We start from the raw sequence: 26,931 nt of genomic DNA, 5'->3' as shown, positions 1-26,931 counted from the left end.
AGCAGCCCCCTGCACGTCACACCCCGTCTGGAGGTCCTGCTCTACCTCACGGCCCGCGCGTGTTTTGAATCACACTTGTGTTTACCTAAGACAGTAGCCATTAAAAGCCACCCACAGGCTGGAGGAGGTGTGCACACACGCACATCGGCAGGACCTGCGTCCACAACATGCAACAACGCCTGCCGACCTCTGAGGACCCCACGAAGGACGGGAGGAGACCTGAGCCAGCCCCACACATTTGAGGACATGGAGGGGGAAGAAGCACACGAACCCACAGCCAAGTGTCACTAAGCCCAGCACAATGGCCGACAACGCAGCCCCCGGGGTGAGGACGGGGCCGCTGGAAGGGGTGCCTGGTAACCCACTGAGGAGGACGGGCTGGCAGGACGTTCTAGAGCCTCACACACAGCTGTCCTGTGACCTCGGGCTACACCCAAGAGAAACAAGCGCATCTGCCACCAAAAGACACAGACGAGAGCGCTCGTGGGCTTTATCCCCAATAACCCCGAACGCCCTGCGCTGGGAGAAAGGACACATGCAAGCGCGTGTGCGCACACGAGCGCCCTCCCTACACAACGCCAAGGAGGCACCTCCTCCGCGGGAATTTCGGGAAGAGCCGAAGCCAAGCAGTGGTGACGGAGGTCGGGCAGAGACCACCCCCTGGGGAGCGTGTGGACGGGCCCTGGACCCATGGGCGTCCAGGAGGCAGGCACGGCTCCAGCTCTGAGCTGGCGGGCTTACACGTGGACACGGACACACCAACACTCGCGCTTCACCACACGCTCACTGCCCCTCTGGCTTGATTTAAACAGAAACACATTCCTTCTCCTCGCCCCGGCCCCGCCCCCGGCCCCGCCCAGCTGGGGACGGGGAGTCACCTTCTTAGGCTCCTTGGTCTCTTTCCTGGCTGCCTGGACAGGTCTCTTCACGTCGGGCGTGGGCGTCAGTGGCGGAGGCGGAGGCGGCTGCAGGGCCCCTGAGCCAGCGCTCCCCCAGCCCGGGGGTGACTCGGAGCCCTGGGACGTCCTTGAGGAGCCCTGTCCCAAGGTAACACGAAGCAGGCTCACCGGGGGCACCTCCCCAGGAGCTCTTAAGACTCCACGAGAGGCTACGTCGCTACGGTGAGCAGAGCCAGGCACGGAGGGGCTGGGGAGAGCGGCCCCCCCGCTTCCCCAGGGCCGACGGGACTCAAGGGCAACGTCTTCTAGGAGCATCACGGCGCTCACGATGCGGATTCGGGAATTCTATGGGGTTGCTGGGCCGGAGGAGATGGGATACGTGTGTGCACCGAGGAGAAGACTGGTTAGAGGGGGTGGCAGTGGGCATTTTAAAAGATAGAAGCGGGCTTCCCTGGTGGCGCAGTGGTTGAGAGTCCGCCTGCCGATGCAGGGGACGCGGGTTCGTGCCCCAGTCCGGGAAGATCCCACGTGCCGCGGAGCGGCTGGGCCCGTGAGCCATGGCCGCTGAGCCTGCGCGTCCGGAGCCTGTGCTCCGCAACGGGAGAGGCCACAACAGTGAGAGGCCCGCGTACCACAAAAATAAAAAATAAAAAAATAAAAGATAGAAGCATTTAAAAAAATATTTATCCCTTGGTTGAGACTGTTTTCAATACAGTTAACTCTCATTTTTACTTTCACAGGGACAGAATATTTTAACGGTGGAACACGTAAGGAGAGTTTAGACTACAGCAATCGCCTGCTGATGGGATGCCCAAAAAGAGCAGGGTATCTGTAAAGAAGCTTCCAGAATGCAGTTTACATAAAAGCGTTTATCCTCCCACCCCCCATCACTGGGATCACAGCACACCAAGGTGGTATTTATATCAAGCATGTCTGATAAAATGAATCTTGGTTTTAAAAACACCACTGAAAATTTTACGAATCCTATTGTAGAAAGAGATGCAGAAATCAAGGAAGTTTTTCCATTTTAGAAAAGTTAAAAATGACAAGGCAGTTTCATTGTAGATGAGCATTTCTTCTCCTTAAAATACCTATCTTTACACTATTAAACTATCTTTTCCCCATTAATGTTTTCATCAGCTCTTCACATTTTAAGGATTCAAGTTTTCTCTTTAAGAAACGATTCCAAAGATAATCTGATAATTTTAAGTATTATCTTTCTACTTACAACTTAAGAACAAAGAGTTTGAATACTTATTCAGTAGAGTTCATGAAAAATAGCTTAAAAAACAAAAAAGAAGTGGGAAAGTACCACATTAGCAAATTTTCCACCAAAATCCTCTTCTCCTAGCTCCGACAGCGCGTTTCTGCCGGGTGCCTCTTGTGGCATCATTCCTGTCAAGGGAAACGAGAGCTCCTGTGACCGCGGCATCGCCAAGCCCACAGCAGAGGGAGCAGGCGCGGCCCCTCCTACCACGCCTCCCGACGTGGGCTTCACAAACCAAGAATGGAATGTTCCGAAATACGTGAAAATAGTTTCTCTTTTCAAGCCAGGCCGTACAAGTAGACAGATGGTCAGGGACAAGACCGCCCTCCAGAAGGAGGGTCACGGCCTCTCCAGTGCCTTCACAAAGGCTGCAGGCGGGCGCCCCCCGGCCACGCCCTGGACACCCACTCCCACCTCACATCCCAACAAAAGGTTAAGTCACCGATCTTCAATCAGCTTCTAGAACTTTCGGCACACACTAAGGAACGTGCTTTGCTCCAAGTGTGAACAACTTAAGTCTCTCCTACCAGTTAGCCCCTTCAACGCCAAAGGCAAGTTCGCTCTGGTCTCCAGACGGCACCTCGCAGACCCACCTGCGTCCTGGCTCCTGGCCTCCGGGAGCAGATGTTCAGTCTCTTGGAGAGATGGTGCGCCAGATGGCAGGACAGGCCCTGGGTACGGAGCCACAGGATCAGGCCCAGAGGGCTCTGGAAGGCCAAGTGCAGCCCCTGGGGGTCCACAGCCAGGCCCCAGCTCGCCAGGGCCCACGGGTGGTGGCACTGGGCACATCAGCACCCTGGCGGGGAAGGCCGGCTGACCGTCGGGGAGCGTCAGTGGAGCTGCGGGGAGACGGCGGACAAGAGAAAGCCTGAGGTTACGTGCTCACTCCAGTGACTTCCGCATGGCATGTTTCCTTCATCGAGGGCCAAGGAACCAACCGTCCAAGCACAAAGGCTGAAGCTGCCGGGCTGTCACTGGTTTAGGGAAGTGGGACACACATTTTTCAGGGCCGAGGGGAGGACCTCACTCAGCACAGCACGGGGCGTGGGCTCTAAGTCGCAGCACGACCCCGACACAGCCCAGCGAGCGGCCGCCTGGCCCAGGGCCGGCTCTGCCTTCACTGAGTCCCCCCGCACCTCCTGCACCCCCCGCCCACTCAGCCAGACCTTTAAGGCCGCGAGACCAGTGGGCTCACACCAAGGGAGGGAGGGACAGAGAGAAAGCAGAGGGTCGAGGTGGGGGACAGACGGCCCGACCCTCTGGGCAGCAAGACAGGGACGCTCCACGTTCAGAACAGGGGCCCAGGGCGGCGCGGGCTCACCTGAGGGCAGCAGCCGCACGTCCTGGCCCAAGTGGTCAGCGCTGGGCACTGGCGGCGCCAGCAGCGCGTTCTCGGTGCCCAGGCCTGCCGGCTGCACGGGTGCTGGGCCGTCACACGGCCCCACCTCGGAGCGTGGCGAGCTGGGACAGCGTGGGGGGAAGGCTCTGTCCAGGCTCCAGGCCGCGGTGCCCTCCTGAGGGAGAAGGACCTCAGGGTCTCCATGCCGGCCGCCGACCGCGCGGACCCGCCATGGCCCAGGTGCACCTTCACCCTCGCCGGGCACCGGGCGCCGCTGAGCTGAGCTGCTCACACCCGCCACCTTCCGCGTGAACACGGCTCCCCGTCGGGCCCCACGACCGGAGCCCAGCGCACCTTGACCTGCTTCTCCATGAGCTGCAGCTGGACCAGCCAGGCAGGCTCCGCAGCGGCCTCCTCCTCCGGCTTCTCCTTCAGCTGAGGGTCGAAGAGGCGCAGCTGGGAGGCGACCTGGAAACACAGGCAGATGAAGACCCTGTTCCCACAGGTGATAGCGGCCAAACTGTGCCTTCGAAACCCACTGGGCCGTGGAGCAAGCGCGCCTGCAACGTCAGAGGCGCAGCCCTCGTCCGCTGCGGGGACCTTCCTGAGGCGGGCTCACGCGGCCCGCCCCTGACCGCCTGGAGCGCGAGCACCCACCGCGCCGGCCCGCCGAGCCAACGGCACGGAGCCCGCGGCATCCGGACCCGCGGGAGCTGAGCCCGCCTCTGCTCAGCTCCACTCGCTGAGATGCCAACCGCCCTGGCAATGCTCACGCTCTGGGGGGCAGCAGGCGGGCACGGGCCCAACACGCCTGGCCTCGCATTAACTGCTGAAGCTGCCAGATGGAAACAGGTTCTTGAATTACCCTGTTTCTGCAGGTGTCCCAAAGTTCCCATAATAAAAACATTTTTGGTATCACATGGACAGATTCCAAAAACGAAGCTCCAGGAGGAGAGGAACACACTGACGCGGCGCCCCTTGTCCGGGCGCCGGTGGGAGGGTGGTCACGCGGTCTCCGTCTTCCGGAGCGAGAGCCTGGGGCCGCGGGGCTGCAGCCGGGACCCACCCCAGGCTGCGGCTCCCAGAACCTCACAGCGCTAAGCGCGAGGCGAGGATGCCTCGAGACACGAGCCTCCTGCGGGCGGGGTCCTTCTCACACCCAGGCTCACCTCCAAGTCTCTGCACGGGATGCCCCAAGGGCTCCTGTGCTGCACTGCAAAACACCAACTACCTGCCCGAGAACATGCAGGATCTTAACTGGGCCGAGCAGGCGGTCCCGCACGCCCTCTGGTCATGAGCACCCCACGTGGCCCCACGTGGCACACGGGCACGGCGACGTCGAGGAAGACGTTACCTGAACCAGCTGGCGGAGAAGCACTGAGGAGTGTCCGCGGGGCTGCGCTAGGACGCTCTTGGCGATCACCTCGCAGTAGTGGAAGGCCTGCGTGGCGAGCCCCATCTCAGCCAGGCGGCAGCAGTAGATGAACTTAAACACCTGAGACAGACAGACGGCGAGCTGAGCGGTGCTGCGTGCCCCCCACTGGTCCCCAGCGTCACCTGTGCCCTCCCGCAGGCTGACGCTACCCTGCACGTTCGCATCCCTCCTGCGCGTCCCCAACGCCTGCCCACGGCAGAGCGGGGCCCGTTCCCTGAGCTACTTTACATCAGGGGAAACAACTAAGCTTCTGAGAAACTCACTTTCTCTCTTCAACACCCTTAACAGAGCCGTCAGGGCTCTCGACCACCGAGTGACCACGGAGTGACCACAAGGTGCCGCCATGCGCACGCGCCCCGCGATGACCGCCTCTCGGGAGCCGCCAGCGCAGTCACCCTGCTCTGTTGGCACTGACGCTCTGCCCCGTTTCAGACACACACGCACAGTCCTGGTCAGATACCACCCTCCCGAAACATGGTCCATAGCTGATAGAAAAGTACTTGAAACCAAACACTAAAAGTTTTTAATACTTAAAACATTAAGAACCAAAATTCTCAATTCGGCAAACTTTAATTCTCGAACATTACAGATCAAACATCTCCTCGAGATTTCCAAAAACACTTCATTGTTCTTTACGTTTTTTGAATAAAACCCCTAAACGACTGTGGTCTTGTCAGCACCCACTCCCCCAGCCCTGCCCCCCCACCCCCGTCAGAGCTGGAGCCGTGGGGCCCCACCCACCTGGAAGCTGGGTAAGGAGCAGGTCTGCGCCCCCAGGGACTGAGCGTACTCATAGGCTTCTGTCCTCTGAATAGCTTCGTTGGTCGCGAACTTTAAAAATGGCAAACTGTGGAGGACATGAGCGGCCATCACCTTTGAGCGGGTCACCGAAGGGCCAGCGCTCCGTGCGCCAGTCTGGGTTAGCCAAGGGAGGGGCTTTTCCTTTCTAAGGTAAACGGATGCCACTATACTGATGCAATTCCTCACCTGTGGTTTGATCCAATTAAGACAAGTTTTGTGGTTTTCTTGGTATAAACCCCAAATCCAACCTGGGCCACGAGGTAGCAGAAGTGTGCAGCGTCAAGGAGCCCTCTCGAGGCTGAAGGTACAGAAAGCAGGCGGGCCTCGGTCACAGGCCCTCCCAGAGATCAGAGCGCTCAGAGACACCAGACACCCCAGACGGAGGGACAGTCTCGGGGTCCCGAGCATCTGACGGCAGCCCCAGGCCCGCCTTCTATGTCGGCGTCTGACCTACCCAGAGTGTCCCCCATTGTGGCCATCGCCCGGGCTTCCACGTCCATGTTGTTGTTCAGGTTGGACAAAACCATGGCCAGGTGCGGCCGCCAGTCTCCCCACTTCTCATCTCCACAACACTGAAACCAGAGACAAGCAGAAAACCCTCATCCTTGGAACACACTGCCATCTCAACTCTGCAGTGCTCAAACTCCAGGAGCAGGATGGAAACGCTAGCCTCGCGTCTGGGAGGCGAGCCCTCCTGGGAGCGGCCTCTGAACAGACGACTGAGCTGCGGAGGCTGCCGTGAGGACCCCCATACTGACCGTGGACGCGGCTGGCATCCGCCCGGACATCAGCTGGTAGACCGTCTGCAGAGGGTCGTTGATCGGAAGGCTGTTGGCGAACCTGGGCAGACGCGAACAGAGAAAGCCCTAACTCAGCCCAGTTCAGTAAACAGGACACGAAAAACTAGTCTGGTCTCATCTCAGACGCTTTGGTGACTGGCTTGATGCTTGACCTGGGCCAAGTGTACACACTGCAATGTCTTTAAAAGGCTGTAAAGGATGCAGACGATGGAGTTCACTGAGATTTTTTTGGGGGGGCGAGTCACACTGCGCGGCATGCGGGGTCTTTGTTCCCGGACCAGGGACTGAACCAGGGCCCCTGGCAGTGGAAGCGCACAGTCCTGAACACTGGACTGCCAGGGAACTCCCTGCTGAGATGTTACAGAATTAAAAAGCCTGAAGTTAACAAAAAAAAAAAGTAACTCCTTTAGCAACACAACCCGAGGAAGAGGGCCCAGCAAGCCCACAGCCGTGGGTGGCAGACGGGACTCCCCAGCTTCCTCTGACAAGAGTATGGGGACCGGGGGCTTCCCAAAGCTGACGAGGCCCGGACCCCCGCCTGCAGGCACGCCCGGACTCCTCACCTGGTCATGACTCTGGCGTGCGTCCGGCTGTCCATCTTGCTGGCAAGTAACAGGGCGTGACCCCACAAGCCGTTCTTCATCGCCGACTCCAGAGCATCCTGCAAAGCAGCGAGAGGTTCCCTGAACCCCGAGAACAGCGGGACCGACGGGACGTGTGTCGTCACACGCGGTCACGGAGGAAACCCCGAGAACAGCGGGAGCGACGGGACGTGTGTCGTCACACGCGGTCACGGAGGAGGAGAGGGCTCGGCTGCACGTGAAAAAGCAAGCAGATCAAAGGCTCCCACACACACGCTCCCAGTTCAAAAACGAAGAGCGGGCGAGTTTCACCGTTTTCGCTGTAGCCGCAGAGTCCCTGCGGGAGGGGGTCTCCGCGTAGGAACCCCGCTTTCATCACCAGCACAGGACGAGCACACCGTCAGAACCAGGGACGACGGAGAAGTAGCACGGCCTTCTCCCACCTGTCATCTCCGCCATGAGAAAGGCCGGGGGACGTGAACTCCCCAGGCCCCGAGCGACCCCTGGGCCCTGAGGGCCTGTGCTCAGCACCAACAGGGCCTTAACTACTTCAGCCTCCCTGTATCCAAAGTGATCTGGGCCACAACTTAGAAAACTTGTGACCAGGAAGCAGAAACGTTGCAACAGAGAAATGGTAATTAAATGTAACAGATCAGAAGATTTCAACTAGCTGTAAAACGGCCACATTAAGACCATTTACTCACCAAACATGCGTCTTCTGAGTCTATCGTGACATAAGAGTGCCAAGAACTCCGGGCCCGCCAGACCCCCGCTGCCAGAGCCCAGCAGGCGCTCCAACTGTGCCCCCCCCCGCGCCCGCTGCACCACCAGGTGCCCCACAGAGCACAACCTGGGCGTGTCCCCAAAGCGCTCCCCACCTGGGCCCGGGCTGTGGCCAGCACCCACTCGCGGTGGCGCGGTGAGCTCACCCCAACTGCGCGAGAACGCGCTGCCTCTGTGTCGCACACGTGTTTACCCCGAGACACACTACACACGGCAGGGGTGCAGCCTGAGCTCAGTCTACGCGTCTGTCAGATGACTAAAAACGGAACCTGCACGTCTGACACCAGCAGCGCTGGAGAAGCCACTATTCGCACCTTCAGAGACACGACACACGAGGTGCCAGACAGTCTTTGCAGAACAAGACCCCGGCAGCGCGTTCCGCTCTAGACGCTGGCGCCCCGAGAGCAGGCCCTGCCCCCCGCCCCGCGCCCGAGCTCGGGCCGCTCACCTTCTTCCGGCCGTAGAGCAGCAGCTCTCGGAACCGCTCCGTGTCCTTCTCAAGGGTGGTGGCGGCCTGACTGTCAGTGAGAAACGAGAGCTGGGCCTCCCCGGACTCCTCCTCCACCTGCTCCGCAGGCTCATGAGTGAAATCGATCAGGTTGGCCTCACTGGGCGACTTCCCAGGAAGCCACACGGTTCGGTGGTCTCGTAACAAGAGTTCCGCGATGTCCGTGCCCACCACGGTCTGCGAGGGGCAGCAGGGGCAGGAAGGGAGACAGGCTTAACCACAAGCAGCACCCTCCTGCAGGAGTGACGGGACCCCGGCCCTGGTCGGGGGAGGCCCACGAAGGGCCTTCGCGGGCGAGCGACTTTGAGCGCCTCGGCCGGGAGCGAGGCGGGCAGACCGCATGCACCGGACGGGCCGATGACCGGGAGCCCAAACCGCCCTTCACCCCAAACCACGCACCCCGCTTGGCTGCCGCGTCCCCAAATCACCGCCGAGACACTCGTCCTGGGGGAGCCCCTGGACGGTGCAGCCTGGCGCAGAAATCCCGCCTAACCCTCCTCGGGGGTGCTGAGGACTCCCGAGACTAGAGGCCCACGAGAAGAGCAGTTCTACAAGGAAGGAGACACGTACCCCATTCTGTCTGCATAACAGAACAATAAAGCTCCAAAGAAGACTTGCGGACTCTTTGTCAATTAAATTTTCATTCTGTAAACATTTTGTAGCTTTGCTCTGTGCAAAATTAATAACATCCACTTTATGGGTGTCATCTCTGCAAAAAGAACACACACTCGGTGAACAGCAGCCACTGCACCTGTGAGGCCGTGCTCGGCACCGCCGGCGGAGAGGCACCACGGACGCGATCGTGGGGCACGTACTTGCCAAGAGGCCCCGGGAACGCCCGCATCTCCTCCTGCTCTGGCGTGTGTTGCAGCAAGGTCTGAGGTGGGGACAGGAGAGGGGACAGAGAGAGAGCTGTTCACGGAGGCAGGCAGGTCAACGCCCGGCCTGGCTACATTGGCAGACAGAGGAACGGACGCCATCCTCAGGACGGCCTGTCCCTCCAAGTGGGGAGGCAAAGCCTCCCTCACGGAGTATGGGCAACTTGTTCCACAACAGTGACTTTCAAACTTTGTTTAAGCAGTGAGACCCACCCCCCAGACTCTGAGGCAGGGCCTGGATACACGTGATGGGAAGAGGCCTGCCAGGGCATGGAGCAGGGCGCCCCCGCACCAGCCCCCTGAGATCGTGAGGCACCTCTGCCCACTCTCCAGAATCAGCAGTAAAATGAGCACGGACAGGGTCCTCACCCCAAAGTCAGGAATTCACTTAAAGACAGAAAAGGGAACATACAATAAAACCAAGTCTAACACGACACCCAGCGCAGACTCTGAAAATGCTGAGTCCGGGAGGGAAAGATGACCAAGCAGAACTGAAACGACCGACAAACTGAGGATTCGCGGAAGTAAACATTCCCAAGCTGTGTCTTCAGACAACAGCACACACGCTGAAGGTGACACACTGCAGAGCACGTGCAACCTGGAGGGCGATGCGCAGCTTCTCCCCGTGGAGTTACCTCCATGCTGTGAATTTCAACCAACGCAGGCTGTCCTTCTGAAGGCAGATTTGGAATCACTTTGATGAGCTGACCCCCAGGACCGAACCTGGCACAGGTGTGCGGCCCTGAGAATTTCTCAGGAGAAGCTGGTCTCGATGGAGCTACATTTAAATAAAATGAGAAAGAAACAGCCCGCAGGTCACTTTTTAATGCTTCTGAACTACATCAACAGCTGAGATTTTCAAGATGCCCACGCAGCTGGAATCACAGATCATCAAGATGAACTGACTTTCAACTGTAGGTAGTAACTGTTAAATATCCTATTAAAAAATAGAACTTAAACATATGTCAGAAAAACATTCTAACGGTTAAAAGTGAGAACACTCTCCTCTAAGCTGAAGACGCTCCTTTAAACGCCGCCAGGAGGCACTGCTCACAGAAAGCAGGCTCGCGCTTCCTGCTGCTCAGGTGCCCCTCAGCCCCTGCGCCCTGAGCGCTCTTCACAGCCTCACCCTCAGGCCACGAGCACCGGAGGGAGCGGCAAGGAAAACGACCAAGAGCGAAACACCTCAAGCCAAACAGAAGGTGAAATTTTTAATCAAATAACGCTTTAAGAAAGTCCATTATTTTATATTTTATACTGTCATGTTCTAAAACTTCACATACTTGTGCAGTTTTCCAAGAAACAGCATTTGATCAAATATCTCAAAGGCGAATTGAGAATGTGGCCTGTGTGATAAGCGTATGAACTGGAGTTTTTCAAGGTTCCCTCCAAGATCCACGGACCCGTGTGGTCGGCACTGGGGCTACACTGAGGCCCTGCCCAAGAACGTGGCAGAGGAGCCTGAGGTCAGAGCCACACTGAAGTGGACACGATGGACAGGCCGGGCAGCTCCCAGGCCTGTGAGCCAGACTGCAGCCCACAGGGCACCAGCAGCCTAGCGTGGCAAGCGCTGCCCCTCAGGACGGGCACGTGGTGGCATAGGGCCCTTGCTCGGCAGGGATGCCCAGGCCAAGCCATTGCCACTTCCCATCCTGGTGACGACTCAGTCCCCCTCTCCCATCCCAGGCTCGGGACGCCGCCCCAAGGTGGGCCTCGGCCTCCCTCTGCCCCTGTGGGCACGCAGGGCCTCGCCACACACACCTTGCTCCACGGAGGGCCAGCTGGCCTCAGCAGGGTAGCTGTACTCCGGGAAGCCCGGGGTGCCGTGGAAATCGCCGCTGTAGGAGCCGTAGGCATAATCGCCGTGGAAGGAGCCCGGTGGAGGGGGCGCCTCGTAGGGCCCAGCAGTCACGTTGCGACCTCTGTACACCTGACTCTTAGAGAGCAAAGAGCAAACAGGTGAAGTCTCTTTGCCACGCCTGCGGCGGGACCCCAGGCGGCCACCAGAACCCTGGGGCCCGGGCCGGCCCCCGCCCGCCCGCCCACCTGGTGGGAGTGGGAGCTGAAGCTGCTGTGCAGGCTCCGCGCTGAGTGCTCGCTCCGCCGGTCCACCTCCTCCCCGTAAGGGTCCCTGTGGGGCTCGGGCTCGTCGTCAAAACTCCCGGTGAAGCGGGGGTCGTACCTCCAGTGGTCGTCGTATTTCTCAGGCCTGGGGAAGCAGAGGGGCAGAGGCCGGGGCTCGGGGAGAGTACCTCCAGGGCCCATGCTCCCGTGCCACGTGGCAGTGAGCCCCCCCAGGTCCTAGCCGCCGCGAGTCCCGATCCTAAGGACAGCGCTCGTCAGAGCCCACCCTCGAATGGAGTCACCGCATCCCAAGGCCAAGTTCAGACCCTGCCTTAGGGTTAAAGAGGCAGGCGGGGGGTCCGTCTGAGGTGGTCACCCCTCTCACGGACCCGAGAAAAGGAGGATGAACTGACGCGCGGCGCTGGTTCTGAGGCCAGTCCCCCTCCAAGAGCCCAAGGAGAGAGCCACTGGGAGGGCCAGTTCATCCCGTTCCTCCCGATGGTGACTGCTCCCCAGGAAGCCAGACACAACTGTAGCTCTTGAGTGAATTACAAAGACCCGAGGGCACAGACGCAGAAGCGCAGCTGATCACGACCCACCCTCCTTAGCAAAATCTATTCCACCAACCTGTCCCCATAAGCATAGCTTTCCTTCCTATACGGTTCGTACTCAGCGTCATACCAACACCTCCGGTCATAGGTGCGGGGGTCCCTGGACCGAGAACCATAGTGGTACCGATCCCAGTGACCTGGATCTGCAGGCGAGAGATTAATGGGTCAGTACAATGTGCAAAAGACACCCCTCTGGCCGTCACAAAACTAGGCCGCCCCAGGACTGAAGAATGCTTTCAGCCTCAGAGAGCAACCAGACTTCCCTCTCGAGAATCGGCGCGACCCCAGGGGGTGTTAGCTGTGAGACACCAGAGGACACGGCCGCGTCCTGCCTGTGCTGTGACACTTAACGGCCACTGACAGTTTTTCTCTCAACACACGTGATTAAAAAGAAAAAAAAAATTTTTTTTATTCGTATCTCTTTTCTCTAATGTGAGCCAAAGAGCTTTAGGAAATACTCTCAACGGATAAACAAGATCCTACTGTAGAGCACAGGGAACCATATCCAGTCTCCTGGGATAAACCATAAGGGAAAAGAATATGAAAACACAATGTATATGTGTGCGTAACTGAGTCACCTTGCTTGCTGTACAGCAAAGATTAGCACAACCTTGTACAACAACTGTACTTGAATAAAAAAATAAACAAAATTTTAAAAATACTCTCAAAACTAGATTACTTTAAAAAAGCACATTAAGGGGCCTCCCTGGTGGTGCAGTGGTTGAGAGTCCGCCAGCCGATGCGGGGGACACAGGTTCGTGCCCCGGTCCGGGAAGATCCCACATGCCGCGGAGCCGCTGGGCCCATGAGCCATGGCCGCTGAGCCTGCGCGTCCGGAGCCTGTGCTCCGCAACGGGAGAGGCCACAGCAGTGAGAGGCCCGCGTACCGCGCAAAAAAAAAAAAAGCACATTAAGGGACTTCCCTGGTGGCACAGTGGTTAAGAATCCACCTGCCAATGCAGGGGACAAATCTGCCAGCCAATGCAGGGGACACGGGTTCGAGCCCTGGTCCAGGAAGATCCAACATCTTCTTAGTTGTGCGGAGCAACTAAGCCCGTGCACCACAACTACTGAGGCTGCGCTCTAGAGCCCGCAAACCACAACTACTGAAGCCCGCATGCCACAACTACTGAGCCTGCACGCTGTAACTAATGAAGCCCACACGCCGCAACTACTGAAGCCCACGTGCCTAGAGCCCATGCTCCACAACAAGAGAAGCCACCACAATGAAAAGCCCGCGCACCGCAACGAAGAGTAGCCCCCGCTCACCGCAACTAGAGAGAGCCCGCGGCAACAACAAAGACCCAACGCAGCCAAAACTAAATAAAGCAAATGCATGGGGAAAAAGCATATTAACATTATAAGCAAACCAGATACACCACTTTGAGCAAGCATGAGCAGAATTACGCCCGAAGCAGTCCAAACACAAAAGTGGGGGAAGAGCCCCGCGGGACGCAGAAGCGGGTAGCCATGTTGGGACGGTGAGGGCCACAGCCTGGCAGGGGGACCAGCAGGGCGGCTCAGGGGACACGTGCCAAGACGCACACACTGCCAGGCAGCAGTGGCACCCGGAACGTCCTGCGTCTGCCCTGTGTGATGCGGGGGCTCTGGCCACATGTGGAGCACGTCACACGTGGCCATTGCAGTGAGCAGCCGGTCCCTCATTTTACTGATTTTAATCAATTTAAACAGCCACATATGGACAAGTTACATACTCTAGAACTACTGATAATTATGCTTTGCTGGAAAATCAAAGAAAGCTACTAATACGATACAGACACAACGCTACAATTAAGGTATAATTTCTTAATGAAAAATAGCGATATAATTATTTCTAGACGCAAACTACTTTCAATTATTTTGGCTCTTAGCTAAGATCGTAAGACTACCAAAAGGGAAGGTTTCCTAAGAAATCCCACAGCGCGCCACTCTGCACCCAGCCGCACAAACGGTCTGAACACGCATCTGCTGGCCGTCAACCGATGAAAACGCCTGAACATACCTCCATAATCGTACTGGCTGGAATAATAATTTGCATAGTAGTCACTCTGACTGCTCCATCCACTTTTGGAATTATAGTAACCTTCAGGATACCCTTGCCTGAAAAAAACACACAGTGCTGTTAAAAAGCAAATTACCTGTTTCTTAAAGTGGGACACAAATTACACCCAGAGCAGCAGGCATTCACAACAGAGCACCTTGGTTGTGAAAAAATTCTCATCAGGAGATCCAAACCAGTAACAACGGTAAGATTACAGGATTCCCTACCATACGGCAAATTAAAATTTATCTGTTGAAATAACTGTTTAAGTGCTGTTCAGCATAAAAGAACTAACCCTTCTCGCGTGCTCAGTGCTGCATGCTATACAGCCAGTGCTTAAAAGCAGGGTCTCACGTTTTTGACATCACGCTCAGCAGAAGCAAAAAGCACTGAGCTATCAAGACCAAGCGGGCGCCGACTGTAACACCCTCTACACAGACCGCGACCCGCGTGTCCTGCGCGGGGAAAAGGGCCCTCGTACCCTTCCAGCTGACGGCCCAGGACTCACGACACGGGCCAGACCAAGGCTGGCCTCACAGGCCCAGCTGTGCTGCCGACCCTGAGCAGGATAGGCAGGTATCAGGTCTTCCGGGGCAGGAAGATTCTAAACTGTGCCTCGTGTACCCCGGGGAATGGCTCACTCCTGGGGGTGCAGCTGCCCCTCAGGAGTGTCCGGCCCCCCCACCTGCCACAGGGACAGCACCCGCTGGGTGGGGGCCCTGGAGGGAGCACCCCAGTGCACCGCCTCCACCCACCACCGGGGGGAGCTCCAGAAAAGTGACCTGACCAAGGGCAGAGCCAGAGCACGCCCACCCCGCTGCCCTCTCCAGCCCCGGGTGCCCGTCAGGAAAGACTCCGCCGCAGAAACCCAAGGCTCGTTCTCCCCTCCTGCCGGCATGTGACCACACCAGGCACACGCACAACACGCAGGCCTGCACACACGTGTGCACACACGCACAGGGCAGGAGAGGGGAGAGGCTGCTCTCCCTCCATGTGAGCGGTGGGGACACGACAACAAAGCCCTGCCAGGTAACCCGACCCGGCCTGCAGGCGACAAGCGGCTGAGCAAGGTGCGCCCCGGCCCCTGCCTCCAGCCTCCCTCGCCTCCCGGGGCGCCTAGAACACACCTGCCCGCTGCTCTCCCCGAATCAGAACGCCCACTTGGGACTCCAGTCTCACCTCCCAGAGCGCCAGGCCCAGTGGCTCAGCGTGTCCCTCCCAGCGACGGAGGGGGGCCAGCTGGACGGGCCGGCTCACAGAGGCAGGGCCTCGTCTCCAGGTGAGCTACTGAAAACGTGGGAAGCAGCAAAAGCAGCCCCGATTTTGAAAGGTGGTGCGTGGACGCGGTCTTCACCCGCGCCCAGACTCTATTACAAGCTGAAGGAGCCTTGCACCCTCGTGGCAAACCCGGCCCGGTGAGACGAGGGCCCGGGGCGCGGAAGGAGCCACAGCGGGCGGGCTCTGCAGCCCCGCGCTTCCTTCCGCGCCCCCGACACCGCTGGGGGGAGGACTGTGGCCTGCCTAAGCTTTTACTCAGCAGAAGGCATGATGCCAAGGCTCCTTCAAAACGCCTCATCTGTGATCGCAAAACTGAGAGGAGATCTGTCAGGGGAGAGAGAAGCGGGAGGGAGTGGCTGGCGGCCTCGCAGCCCGGCGGGCAGTGCCCGGGACAGAGCCCAGGCTTGCGGCGGCCGCTGCCAACAGACCACTCCATGTTCCGGCCCGCGCCTGCCTGACCCGGGAGTCCGGGCACCCCGTCACCAGAGGCGGCGAAGGACCTGCACGGGGGAAACGCTGCCTCAGCACCCGCGGAGCTGTGTGCGTCCCTCGGCGACGGGACCACTGCCTGGGCTGGGAGGAAGCCCGCACGAGGGCAGGGGTGGCTTCCTGGTGGCGCTGCACAGGGTCGGGTCTGACCAAAGGCCAACTGACGACACATCCGTGACCGTGCAGCAGCACGCTTCTCTCGATTTAAAGATGCATCCTATCATCTGTCCACACCCACAGAATGTACACACACGTTAAACAGGTCTGTATAGTTCTTTACAAACACGGTCCTTTTCAAATCACTAAGTTACTACCACAACCGGCAGCATAAACGTCAATCACCTGGCAGCTGGCCGGTCCGAGCAGTGACTCGCCCGGGAGCTGGGCCGCTCGAGCTCGGGGTAGCGGTAGCTGTCTGCGAAGGCAGCGGCTGCACCATCGTAGGGCCTGTATCTGGGCTCATAGAGGCCGTAGATGTCCTGCTGAAAGAAGGATGCCTCCATTAGATGCCAAGAGCCAACTCATCGAGCAACCGGCACGGGTTCTCATGGTACAGGCGGTGCTCTCCAGATGGGCCCCAGACACGGGGCTTCCTTCATGTGAAACAATCAAAAAAAATGGAATCCACGGCCACATTCCTAAGACAGACTGCCCTGGCCGGGCTCAGGAGATGGCCCACCATCAGCGGGCCACGACCCGGGTCCTGCGGTGACTCGTGAGGACTCTGTCATCTGCTCCCCGAGGTCTCACTTGCATAGGTCCCATGACCCCACAAGCTCGGGTCCCATTTCAGACACCATCTCAGGGAAGCAAAAGAACGAGGGTACACTGGGACGGGTCCTGAAGCTACAGGCAGCCTCAAAAGGAGTATCGTATTCTATGCTTACGAGGCTTTCAGCCCCACTACAGCCCGATGACCCCCCATGGCTCTACGGCTACGTCAGGACTTGAAGTAGAGACGAGGTGACCCAGGCCCGAGCCAGAATCAGTCCTTCCTGACTCAGCCTGACACTCCACCATCACCCAGCAGAGGATGAGAAATCACATAAAATGGACTTGTTCTTAACCACTACTGGAATCTGCAGAGACACAGGGACAAGGCAGAAGGAAGTGGGCTCCCACAGAAGTGATGCTGGGCGCTGGCTGGGACACCAGGATGCAGACGCAGCTGCTGGACAAGGGCCCAGAGCAGGTATGTGGCCCCTCTATGCACTGCCAGGCCTTCCTGGGCTCTGGGCACAGCGTAATTTCCTTCTATGGGGTTCCTTCTGGATCTAGGATTCCCAGGTCTCAGGGGTTAGGTGTGTGCCTGTTCCCACATGTGCAAAGATGCCCAAAGCCCGTGAGGCAGCCCCATTACCAGGGCAGCCCTGCTCCCTCAGCCTCTTCTGACTGCAGGGCCTCCAGTGCGGCACCTGCCCCCATGTCAGACAGTGGACTTCAAACTTCTGGTCCACAATCCTTCTGCCTCTGCTGCCCGTGGGTGATGCTGGCCAGGACGAGAGATGGTGAGAAGCGGACAGTAATCAAACGTGTGTCCACCTGGATCACTTTTTCACACTAAGGCAGGATTAAACATTCGTGGGCCTGCATCAGTGTGAAAAGAGGCAAGGGTCTTCTGGGTAGCACAGTGGGGCCCCTTGCTCTGCTGCCACTATCACAACGTACGTGAAAGCAGCTTATGGAATTACACCACTCTTAGCTGTTTCATTTGGATTACACTCCAAACCTAACTTTTTCCCCTAAATAATTTCATTCTGAAGGAGGCATTTGAAAGACCAGAGTTTTCCTGTTGCTTCTTAGGTAGGTTTTAAGGTCAAAACCACAAAGAAGCTTCAGGAGGCTATTCCAGTTTCCCAAACTGTGCAACCACGAACCCTGGGTCTGTGGAAAGCCAACAGGCAGGACGGGAAACGAAGGTCCTTTCTGTCACGTAAGTTGGGATCTGCTGTGTTAAGCAAAAATTAATCAGGTATTCTACCCAACTCAATGTGCTAACACACGGTGTGGACTTCCAAGAGAAAGGCCGCGCTCAGCAGAACAAGCTGTGACCAGGCAGCACTCCTCTCACGGAGCAGCACGTGACGGCTGACCACGGGTCACCTCAGAACTGACCAACAGAACCCCGCCAAGGCACGTGACATGAGAAAGAAACCACTGGTCAGGGGGCTCAACGGTCCACAAGCTCAACCCTACCTGGTAATAGTGGGGGGCGGTGCCAGGATCCGGCGGGTACGGTGAGGGGTACGGGGGCTGGTAGCCATCGTACAGGGACCTGTAATAGTAATAGGACGCCAAGTCTGGAGGCGGCGGCTGCAGCCACTGCTGGTCAGACCGCGCGGCCGCCTGGCTTGAGCTGGTGGATGCGACGGGCACGCTGGAGGACCGAGGTGGTCGAGGCAGCAGCGGCTGGCCCATGTCAGCTAGAGCCGGACTTGCAGATGCATGGGCTGGGCTTGGGGGCTGTCCTTGCCCTGGTGGACCTCCTGGGTTTGAAGGCTCTGGAAGTGCTGCTTTGGGCCCCTGGGGAGGGGGAGGGGGAGGGGCCGTCTCCTGCTGGGCTCTCTCTGGGCCATGCTGGTCCTGAGCAGCTTTCGTCACCTGTTGGTAGAAACGGTCTGGGGTATGCGCCCCAGGCCCGAGCGGTCGATGACTGGAGATGGTTTGCTGGCAAGAAGCTGGGCTATCAGCTTGGGCCGGGCTATACATTCCTACAGGATTTTCCAAAGTCCGACTGAATGTAAAGTCTAGGGCTCCCGAAGCTTCATCCCGACTGCCGGAGTGATCTGGCTTATTACTATCGGGGACCGCGGTATTGTTCGCAGGTGGAACTAGCATCGCGCCTGTGCTTCCGGCAGGACCGGTACCTAACTCGGGAAGAACACTCTCTGCTTTATGGATCTTCTGACTTTCCGGAAGCAAGTTCTTTGGAACTGGGTGAGATGGCTGTTGAACCAGTAAACTAGCAGGCTGGCTAGAAACCATTTCCGAGGTACCACAAACTTGTGGGAAATTACTCTGGGCAAGGTGGTTCGGCAGAGGCGAGCAGATGAGAGAGCCAGCTGGAGTCCCAGACAAAGGAGCGTTTTCTCCAGAATCACCCCCAGCAGCCTGGCTGCTTACTGTGGGCTTATCTGCCGCCAAAGAATCTCTCCAGGACTGATTCTTCTCATTAGGATTCAACGAGGACACAGAAAAATTAACCGGCTGAGCCAGGTTATAGCTGTGATCAGGCTGGGCGACCAAGACTGGCTGATTCTGCAAAGACTCGGCGGGTGGGGAGGACAGCAGACTGGCGTATCCGGGACCCGCCTGGGATGGGAGGGCCTCCTCTTCGCCCATTTGGGGAGGATTCTCGAGATTCTCGGAAGCACCAATGCCGTCCCCGCTCTGCACGGTGGGGCTGGGGCCCGGCTGCCGGGACTGCTGGCCGCACACCCCCTCGTCTGGAGGCTGGATCACTTCAGATGGCTGAGGTTTCGCGGGCATGTGAAGCGCGGGGGCAGCTGGGGCCAGGAGGACATTGCCTCCAAAATCTGGCAGCTCGTTCTGCGCCCACAGAGTCGTGGCTGGGCTCTCACACTTCACAGCCCCCTGCGCCCTGGTCAAGGGCCTCTTCTCAGGCGCGGGGAGCACAGCTTCCAAGGGCGGCCCCGCGGCGTGCAGAAGCCCGGGACTGGCCTCCGTGGGTGCGGTGAGAGGTGGAGCACAGACCCGGGGCAGGAAGAAGGTCTCCATGTTGTCAGGGGGCTGCTCCAGGTTGCCAGGGGAGGCGTCGGGCGTGGCAGCGGCCGCTCTGCGCTGCTTCTGGTGGGCGCTGGGCCCCCTCACCTCGCCCACCACGCTGGCGCGGTCGGCCTCGACTGGCTTTACTCCAGTGAAGTGCGATTTCACTGGTTCAAAAGAACTATTTGCACTCGTCTGAAATATTCCCGTAGGTTTTGGGGGGCTCGGGGCCGAGGGCTGGGGCAGGCTGCCGCGGTAGTTCTGGCTCACAGTGTTCTTGTCTGTCTCGCCTCCCACAGGAGAAGAATCGATCTGCTTAAAAAACCTCCCCAGAGCCTCATGTTCAGGTTTTCCAACCTCCTGCTGAATGAACGTGCCCCCCGAGTCGTGGGGCCTGGCTGCACCGGGAAGACCCCGGGGGCTCTGGCCGCTGTAACTGGAAGACACACTCTCAGCCCGCGCAGGCTGCGCCGTCGCATCTGGGGCCTCGAGATTAGGGCTCCCGCCTCCAGCGTGGCCCACGGCACTGAGCCTGGGGACAGCCGGCCCGGGAAGGGGCCCGTATCTGAGCTGAGCGCTTGCGGAGGAAGGGTCTGTGCTTAGGGGCTCACTTGGCAGAACTTCCTGGTTCTGAATGAACTCTAAGTTCTCGACGTTCTCGTACCGCGGGCCACCAGCACCGTGAGTCCCCGCACGTGCTGTGTCACCCCACATGTCAACAGCGGCAGCGTTAGTGGTTGCTTTGTCGTGTCGGATGCCTGCAGACTGAGAAAAGTAAGGCTGTGGGTCTCCTCCCTGCTGCGTGGGTTCGCTGCTGGAACCCTTGAGAAAGGCCTGATAAACGCCTCCTGCCCCCATGTGTGCAGGAGGCTGGCCGAGGCCCGGGCCGGGGGAGAAACCATCAAAGTCGGACTGGCCGGCAGAGACTGCTTTTTCAGATGTGAGATTTTCTTCGTTCTCTGTCTCTCCTCCTTTGAAAAACATGGAGAGCGCTCCCGAGCCCGCTTCCGGCAGGGTCCAGCTGCTCCCGGCACCCAGGGGCTTGTGCGAGTGGCTTTCTGGGCTGTTTCCCTGAGCGAGGGGGTTAATGAGAGCCAGGTCTGACAACTGCTCTCTATTCACTCCTGGACTCAACCTGAACTGCTGGCCCGCCCGAGCGTTCCCAACTCTGGAATTCTGCCTGAATGCATTTTCTGGATCAAAGCTATTTGCTGAGTGGTTTCCACTTTGCAGGTAGACTGCCTCATTTCTCCCGTCACTGGCCGAGGGTCCCGGTAAAGACACCAAGGGGCCGTGTTGCTCGTGGCCAGGACCCTGACGCGGGTTGGACGGAGCGGGAAAGTGGCCAGTGCTGGAGGCGTGGCACACCGTGTTCTGCACAGGTCCCTCAGGGCAGGGCCGGTAATGCTGCCCGGAGGGCTGCGGGCCTCCCTGCACCGACCCCCACTGCCCGGGCATTTGCTGACGAGGCTGAGGGAGGAAAGGAGGCGCTGCTGGCGTCACGGTGCCGTCGTGCAGGCTCGGCCTGCTCAGGGGTCTGTCGGGCCGTGGCGTGCTCGCCTGTGGATGGCCCACACGACAGCTGTCCGGACCCACTCCTGGAATGTACTGAGGAGGATACGGCGGGCTCTGAACTTCAGGCTCCGGGCCGGGAGCGACCTCGACTCTCCTGTTCACCTCGGGCCCAGGAGGTGCCGAGGGGCTCAGCACGCCGGGAAATGGGCTGGCATCTGACCTGGGCTGCAACGGAGGGGCCGGCAGAGGCTCGCAGGGTCCTTGGGAGCTATCCCCGGCATTTGTGTGTGGCCCAGGCAGACCAGCACGCTGAAGAGACAATGGTGGGGCTGGGCCTTGCACAACGAGTGGGCTGCTTTTAGACGAACTGCCCAGTGATGTATTTTGGAGCGCCTGTCTACTAAAAGCAAACGGGTCCGTCACCGGCTGCAGTGGGCAGGTTATCGGGGCCACTGGTGCATTACTATTGGCCTGTCTCCTGTACGGGCTGTTGGACCAGAACATGTTCTGAGGACTCCCGGACGGAGGCGGTCGGACCACGCCAGACGGGACAGCCTGGGGTGGAGGTTGCATGATCGAGCTCCTGCACAATGAGATGCTGCTTACAGAAAGAAGCAGGATAGAGGTGTTCCTTACTTTGAACTGAAAAAGAAAAAGAAAAATAATTAATACGTAAAATCCATGTATTCAAAGTCCTGGCTGCAATCAGGAAAACTAAGAAAGAAGAAAAAGGCTGCAAACGCTTTTGCATCACGCAGTCCTGAGGGATACACCTCTCCTGCCTCCACGACCGTGAGAACTGCTGTCCTGGGCATTTCGGGAGGGAGGACCCGGGGTGACAGCACGGCCGGGACGCAGAAGCTGGCTGCGCCTGGGCCAGCCGAGTGCCTTGAGATGACTCGCTGCCCTTCACCGAGATTCAGTTACGTACCCCAGCTACGCACCCACGGGCAACGCCCCCCGCCTCCACGGTGCCCTCAACAAGCTGGCAGGGACCAAGCAGAAGCCAACACCAGTCACACCAGGTATGCAGTCCCTCCACACTTTCCTGTAAATTATCGCAGACCAAGAAAAAGCCAACTCCTCTATTAAGACTGCATATCATACTTTTCATACAGGTTAATTCTAAATCTTGAAAGGAAAACAAAAGTTAAAAATTTGCTCCTGTTTTCTTTAATGAAAGAGCATTACAGAGTAATATAAGCTGCAAAATGAACATCTAAAATGTATTCACCTAAAACGCCTTGCATCCCACCCTGTAAAATGTCTCACTTTCTGCACCGTGACTGGCTGGCAACCGCTAGCAAAACAAGCCGCCTCCGATAACCAGAGCTGTAACAGCTGTGCGCCCGTAAACCCTTTATAGAGAACAAGGGGTAGAATCCTCTTTGCAGCATTTTCTGTTGTTGTTTGTTTTTTACTAAAACACACTAAGTATAATCTCGAATAGTTAACCTGCACTTTTGAGACAAAAATCCAAGCATGGTTCTTTACAAAGTCCTCCTCTGTATGTCAGTCCTTCTCCCCAGAACAACCTTCACAAACAGATTAAGTGGAGCCCATCACAGAAAAATGTCAACAACCAAGGAAGAAGTGATAGGACCCCTGGGTTTAGCCCACACGTTTCTGCAGGTGTGCAACGTTTCTGTACTTGGGAATCTTTCTGATACTCAGACGAAAGAAAAAGTGCATAAATGTATACTGAGTAAAGTTATTTACAAATGAAAGTTCCTATTCCCATCTGACAACGAGTCCTATGAATCTATGAATCCAGTACTATTCCTGCCCGCACACACTCTCGTCCCAGGCCAACAGGGAACCCTTTCTGACAGACAAGCACTTTGAAACTCACTCAAATTTAATGGAATTAAATACATGAGGAACAGCATCAGAGACTTCATTTGGTTCTAAGCTGTCATTTTAAAACAAAGAACGTGTGCAGCTCAGCTTTATACGGAGCAAGGGGAGGAGAAGCAGAGCCTCTTCCTCTTATCTGTGAAACAGACGCATCTTATAGGACATGACATCCTCCTTGTAAGGCTTCAGCAGGAGACCCTCAACCACACTAAGCAGCATATATTAAAAAAGAAAGAATACACACACACACACACACACACACACACAGAACAGGTCCAGAGGATTTATTCCCCAGGTGTCACTGTGAGAGCCAGACTGGGCGTCAGCTGAGTGGCTCAGCCACAACCTCTGCTCCTTCTGTGACCCAATTTCTTCACCTATAAAGTGAGAAATGAAACGATGGTTTCAAAGTCCCTTCTGGGTTTAATCTTACGAAATTCTATTCACAGTGGATTCTGGGAGGCCCTAATCCCTATGGCTGTTTAACAGGGAAATCTTACCAGAATCTAAATTTCATATAACATCTATACTTAAAATGTTTCCTTGCAGAAACTTCCTTAAAATTGTTTTCTCAACTCCTGGACTAAGAATCATTTTATAAGCAAACACTATCACTTCCCTACAAAGTAGCTTTGCCTTCTCTCCCCGACAACTGAGAGCTTTTTAGCAACATACCGATTTCATTTGGAACAACCTTCTGACTTGAACATTATTCTTTTGATCTTTTTTTATATTCACCAGCAGAAAAACAATGCAAGGGCATATCATTTATCTTTTGACTACAGAGAATTTTATTCTGTCCAGTAAGTCATTCTGTAGCCTCAAGTCATCTAACTTTAAAAAAGGCAGACTGCTTCAAAGAAACCAGCTGACCTTCCTAAAGATGCATTATTCATAACCCTAGCTCTTCAATTAAGCTGCCTTGGATCTATGTGAAATAAACACAACCGGTTTCGAAATAAATTCCCGGCTACTGAACTGAGATACTGAGAGCACGCTCCTCTCCTGCCAGGGCCGTCGCCTCAAGCGTAAGTGTGTAAACCAACCGGCGTGTCAGGAAGCACCTGGGAGTCTATGCTCTGCCCACAGTCTCCCTCACGGCAACTGCTAAGCGACGTACCTATTAGACACCGGGCACAAAGACAGCACAGACTCCAACTTTTCTAAGTACAGAATCATACACATTTAGATGTTAAAGAAGGGAGTGTCTAAACACTGCAAAAAATGACAAGGAGCAAAAAGGACACTCGGAAAAGATGTTTACAGAAGCAAGAAGGAACCACATTAAAATCTGCACATCTACCCTGGAGAAAACTTTCCGTACAATTCTGAGACTTACTGCGGTAACTGCTATTAAGGGTGTACAAGTCACAAAGAACAAGAAAGAATTGATTTTTTTTGGCTCTTACTGTATCTTTCTAAGATAACACCTGGAACCCTAAGAAAGGGCACGGGGGGAGAAAACTGCAGGGAGGCAGGCTGTGCTGAAACCTGCAAAAGTATCAACCTAGGAACAACTGTCTGTGACTCAGTTTGCTTCCTGCCATATCCGGGGATGGGAAATACCTCTCTGGTTAACATCTGCATCATATGTATTTAAAACAAAATCTTAATAAGCAACTCACAATCTCCAAACCATTTAAAACTTTTCAGGTAAAGCAGCAACAACTTATTTTAAATGGCTGTGTCATGTCCAGACGCTCTACTGTAATACTTTCTTCACAAAAAGGGCAGGCTGCTTTACACATTCCTCTGCCCCTTGATATAAAACACAGCGCTCGACCTCGGCTGCAACATCTTGGTCACCTCGCCCCATTACCAACAGACGCAACAAGGCTGTTCCTTGGTTCAAATGTCAATCTACCTCATCGCCCGCACGACTCAGCAGAAACCTTTCAACCAATGAACACAAAACTTCAGAACCTTCGAAGCAAAGGGCAAGCTAAACTGTTAAAAAAATTTCCTAAATGCTTCTACTCCTTAAAAAGTCGCAGGTCTGGCTTTTCTTCCAGCCTTTCCAACACAACCCCACACCGAGGCCACCACGGCTAGTGTCCACTCAGCTGACCCGACAGCCCGTGCGGGTGGAGGCCACGTCGGCCTGAGCGGGCAGGTAACCAAGGGGTCTGCCCGACCCTCCCAGCCCCCAGGCCCCCGCCCGACCGCCGGCGGCTCCCAGGAGACGCGCCGTCCACTCCGGGCTGGGCCCGGCCCGGCCGCCTCCCTCCGCCCAGACCCCGGCCCTCACCGGCGCGCCGCAGGGCGGCCCAGGCCCACTCCGGCTACCGCCCGGCCCCTCCGCGACCCCCGGCTCCCGCCCCTCAGGAGCCGCGTGCGGAGTACGGCGCGGCGGTTTCGACAAGCGGAGACACTGCAGCCGCAGCAGCCATCTTGGCACATCCGGCTCCGGTCCCCGCGGCCACCGCGTCGCCGACGTGTCCGGCAGCGACGTCAGCGCGCGCCGCGCCCCTCGCAGGGGCCCTCGTGACACTCCGCCCCGCCCCCGGCCCCGCCCCCGCCCGCATCCCGTCTTTCACTGCCCATCCGTTGGTCCCGCCCCTCGCCCACCTGCCCGCCCACCTTCCCGGTCGGGCGCGCGAGGACCGCCCTGGGACGTCGTCCGAGTTATGCCGGCTCTTTCTCCCCGTCTCTTCTGGCTTAGGATGTGAGAAGAGTCGGGATTCTTCAAGAAGACCCAAGGGAAGAATCACTCTTGAACGACTGACGCCAGCAGGTGCACCGACCGAGAACGCCTACCCGGCTGAGCCGAGAACCCGAGCGCAGGCGCGTTCCTCCCATTCTGCCGTTGGACTCTTCGAAGGGAAACGGGCGGAAGACGACCGCGCATGCGCCGGCAGCCCCTGCGAACTGCGCGTGCGCGCCTCGCACCGGCCCGCGAGTTGCCTAGTTACGACCACTGACGGCTCCAGGTTCCAGTTCTGCCCGGGAAGTTCGGCTCCGTCCACGTCTAGCTCTCGGAAAGCAGTGCCCATGTGCTCCGCACAGAACCCTGGAAGGGACAGACGCCGCCGGCCCCCAGTCCACAGGCCCCGTCGAAGCCCCACTTGCCGCCCAGGCTCCCGCTTCGGGGGTCGTCCTGTCCGCCTGCAGCGCCCAGTCGCACCGTCCCGCCTCGCCTCGCCCAGGCCCGGCCTCCTCCCCGGCTCGGCCGTCGCCTTCCCCGGCCACACACTTCGTCCGGCCCTTTCCCTCCCCGCCCCCTTCGCCACCGGCGCTGGCCGCGCAGTCCCGGCCCCTCTTTTGTCTGCCCTAAGCCCCCTCGAGGCCCCTGACTCTTCTTCCCGTGAGCAGCGGTTCCCTCTGTGCCCAGAGATGCCCTGTGGACGGAAGCCGGTATCTCTATGTGGTTTTCCCTAACCGTTGTTGAGAGGATATTTGTGTTGAATGAGGGCGACCCCCGAGGTACCGAGTGACAGTCTAGGCTGCTGGGCCTCAGCCTCCTGTTCCTCCCTGAGGTTGCTCCCCCCGTCCTGGCGCCCACCGGGAGGCAGCATCTGAGCCCACCACCCATAGAGGATCTTAGGGAAGAGGGGTGCTGCCCTTTGTACCCTCATTCTCCCAGGGAGAAAAGGCAGGTGAAAGAGCAGGCAGCCTGGCCCGGCGCACTCACCTGCCGCCCGCCTGGCAAGGGTAGGGAAGGGCAGCAGCCTGCCCCGCTTGCCCCGGCGCCTTCCGGAGGGCGGGAAGGGTGGCGCGTGTGCCTGCGCAGTTACACATCGCGCAGCCGCTGAGCTCCCAGCCGCAGAGGCTGCTGTGCTCTGGCCTGTCGGGAGTAGGAGGGTGGTCACTGATGGGACCCAGAAGCTTGGGAAGAAGGAAGGAGTGTGGTTCTTCTCTTTGTTTGCCGTGATGCTGGCAAGGGAGCAGCCACGCTGTCAGAGCCCCGGGCGGGCGCAGGGAGAGTTTCAGCCCATCTGACGTGGCCACTTTGCTAAGCTAACATTTGCCTTGCAGAAATCGAGTTCCCAGCCTGTGTCAACACAGAGTTAGGGAACATGCAGTAGAACGCACGCTGGGCCCCACCACTCGGTCCCCTTC

The 26,931-nt window shown here is 57.6% G+C and overlaps 1 protein-coding gene across 8 annotated transcripts in view; it reads right to left on the bottom strand.

Annotated features, from left to right (window-relative positions):
* Positions 1-26,606, bottom strand: part of SEC16A (SEC16 homolog A, endoplasmic reticulum export factor) — a 33,433-nt gene extending 6,827 nt beyond the window's left edge. For 5 of the 8 annotated variants that reach the window (XM_082843568.1, XM_082843572.1, XM_082843573.1 and 2 more), the window contains exons 1-22: positions 25,121-25,262; positions 17,971-21,657; positions 16,117-16,256; positions 13,969-14,066; positions 11,983-12,109; positions 11,338-11,500; positions 11,053-11,227; positions 9,927-10,069; positions 9,229-9,290; positions 8,984-9,122; positions 8,354-8,590; positions 7,105-7,202; positions 6,500-6,581; positions 6,196-6,313; positions 5,928-6,039; positions 5,682-5,787; positions 4,860-5,000; positions 3,860-3,973; positions 3,488-3,680; positions 2,760-3,005; positions 2,212-2,294; positions 879-1,037 (exon numbers count right to left, since the gene is read on the bottom strand). In XM_082843568.1, coding sequence (XP_082699694.1) covers positions 879-1,037; positions 2,212-2,294; positions 2,760-3,005; positions 3,488-3,680; positions 3,860-3,973; positions 4,860-5,000; positions 5,682-5,787; positions 5,928-6,039; positions 6,196-6,313; positions 6,500-6,581; positions 7,105-7,202; positions 8,354-8,590; positions 8,984-9,122; positions 9,229-9,290; positions 9,927-10,069; positions 11,053-11,227; positions 11,338-11,500; positions 11,983-12,109; positions 13,969-14,066; positions 16,117-16,256; positions 17,971-21,588 — 6,354 coding nt within the window. In that variant the 5' untranslated portion in view covers positions 21,589-21,657; positions 25,121-25,262. Of the gene's footprint in view, positions 1-878; positions 1,038-2,211; positions 2,295-2,759; positions 3,006-3,487; positions 3,681-3,859; positions 3,974-4,859; positions 5,001-5,681; positions 5,788-5,927; positions 6,040-6,195; positions 6,314-6,499; positions 6,582-7,104; positions 7,203-8,353; positions 8,591-8,983; positions 9,123-9,228; positions 9,291-9,926; positions 10,070-11,052; positions 11,228-11,337; positions 11,501-11,982; positions 12,110-13,968; positions 14,067-16,116; positions 16,257-17,970; positions 21,658-25,120; positions 25,263-25,452; positions 25,552-26,503 lie in introns of those variants that run through there. The other 3 variants (XM_082843570.1, XM_082843569.1, XM_082843571.1) reach the window with 3 other exon arrangements.
* Positions 26,607-26,931: the final 325 nt, after the last annotated feature.

This window comes from Leucopleurus acutus (assembly GCF_964270905.1).
Source record: "Leucopleurus acutus genome assembly, chromosome: 7".
NCBI lineage: Eukaryota > Metazoa > Chordata > Mammalia > Artiodactyla > Delphinidae > Leucopleurus > Leucopleurus acutus.
Note: the sequence above shows the minus strand (reverse complement) of the source record. Positions and strands in the feature narration are given on the sequence as shown.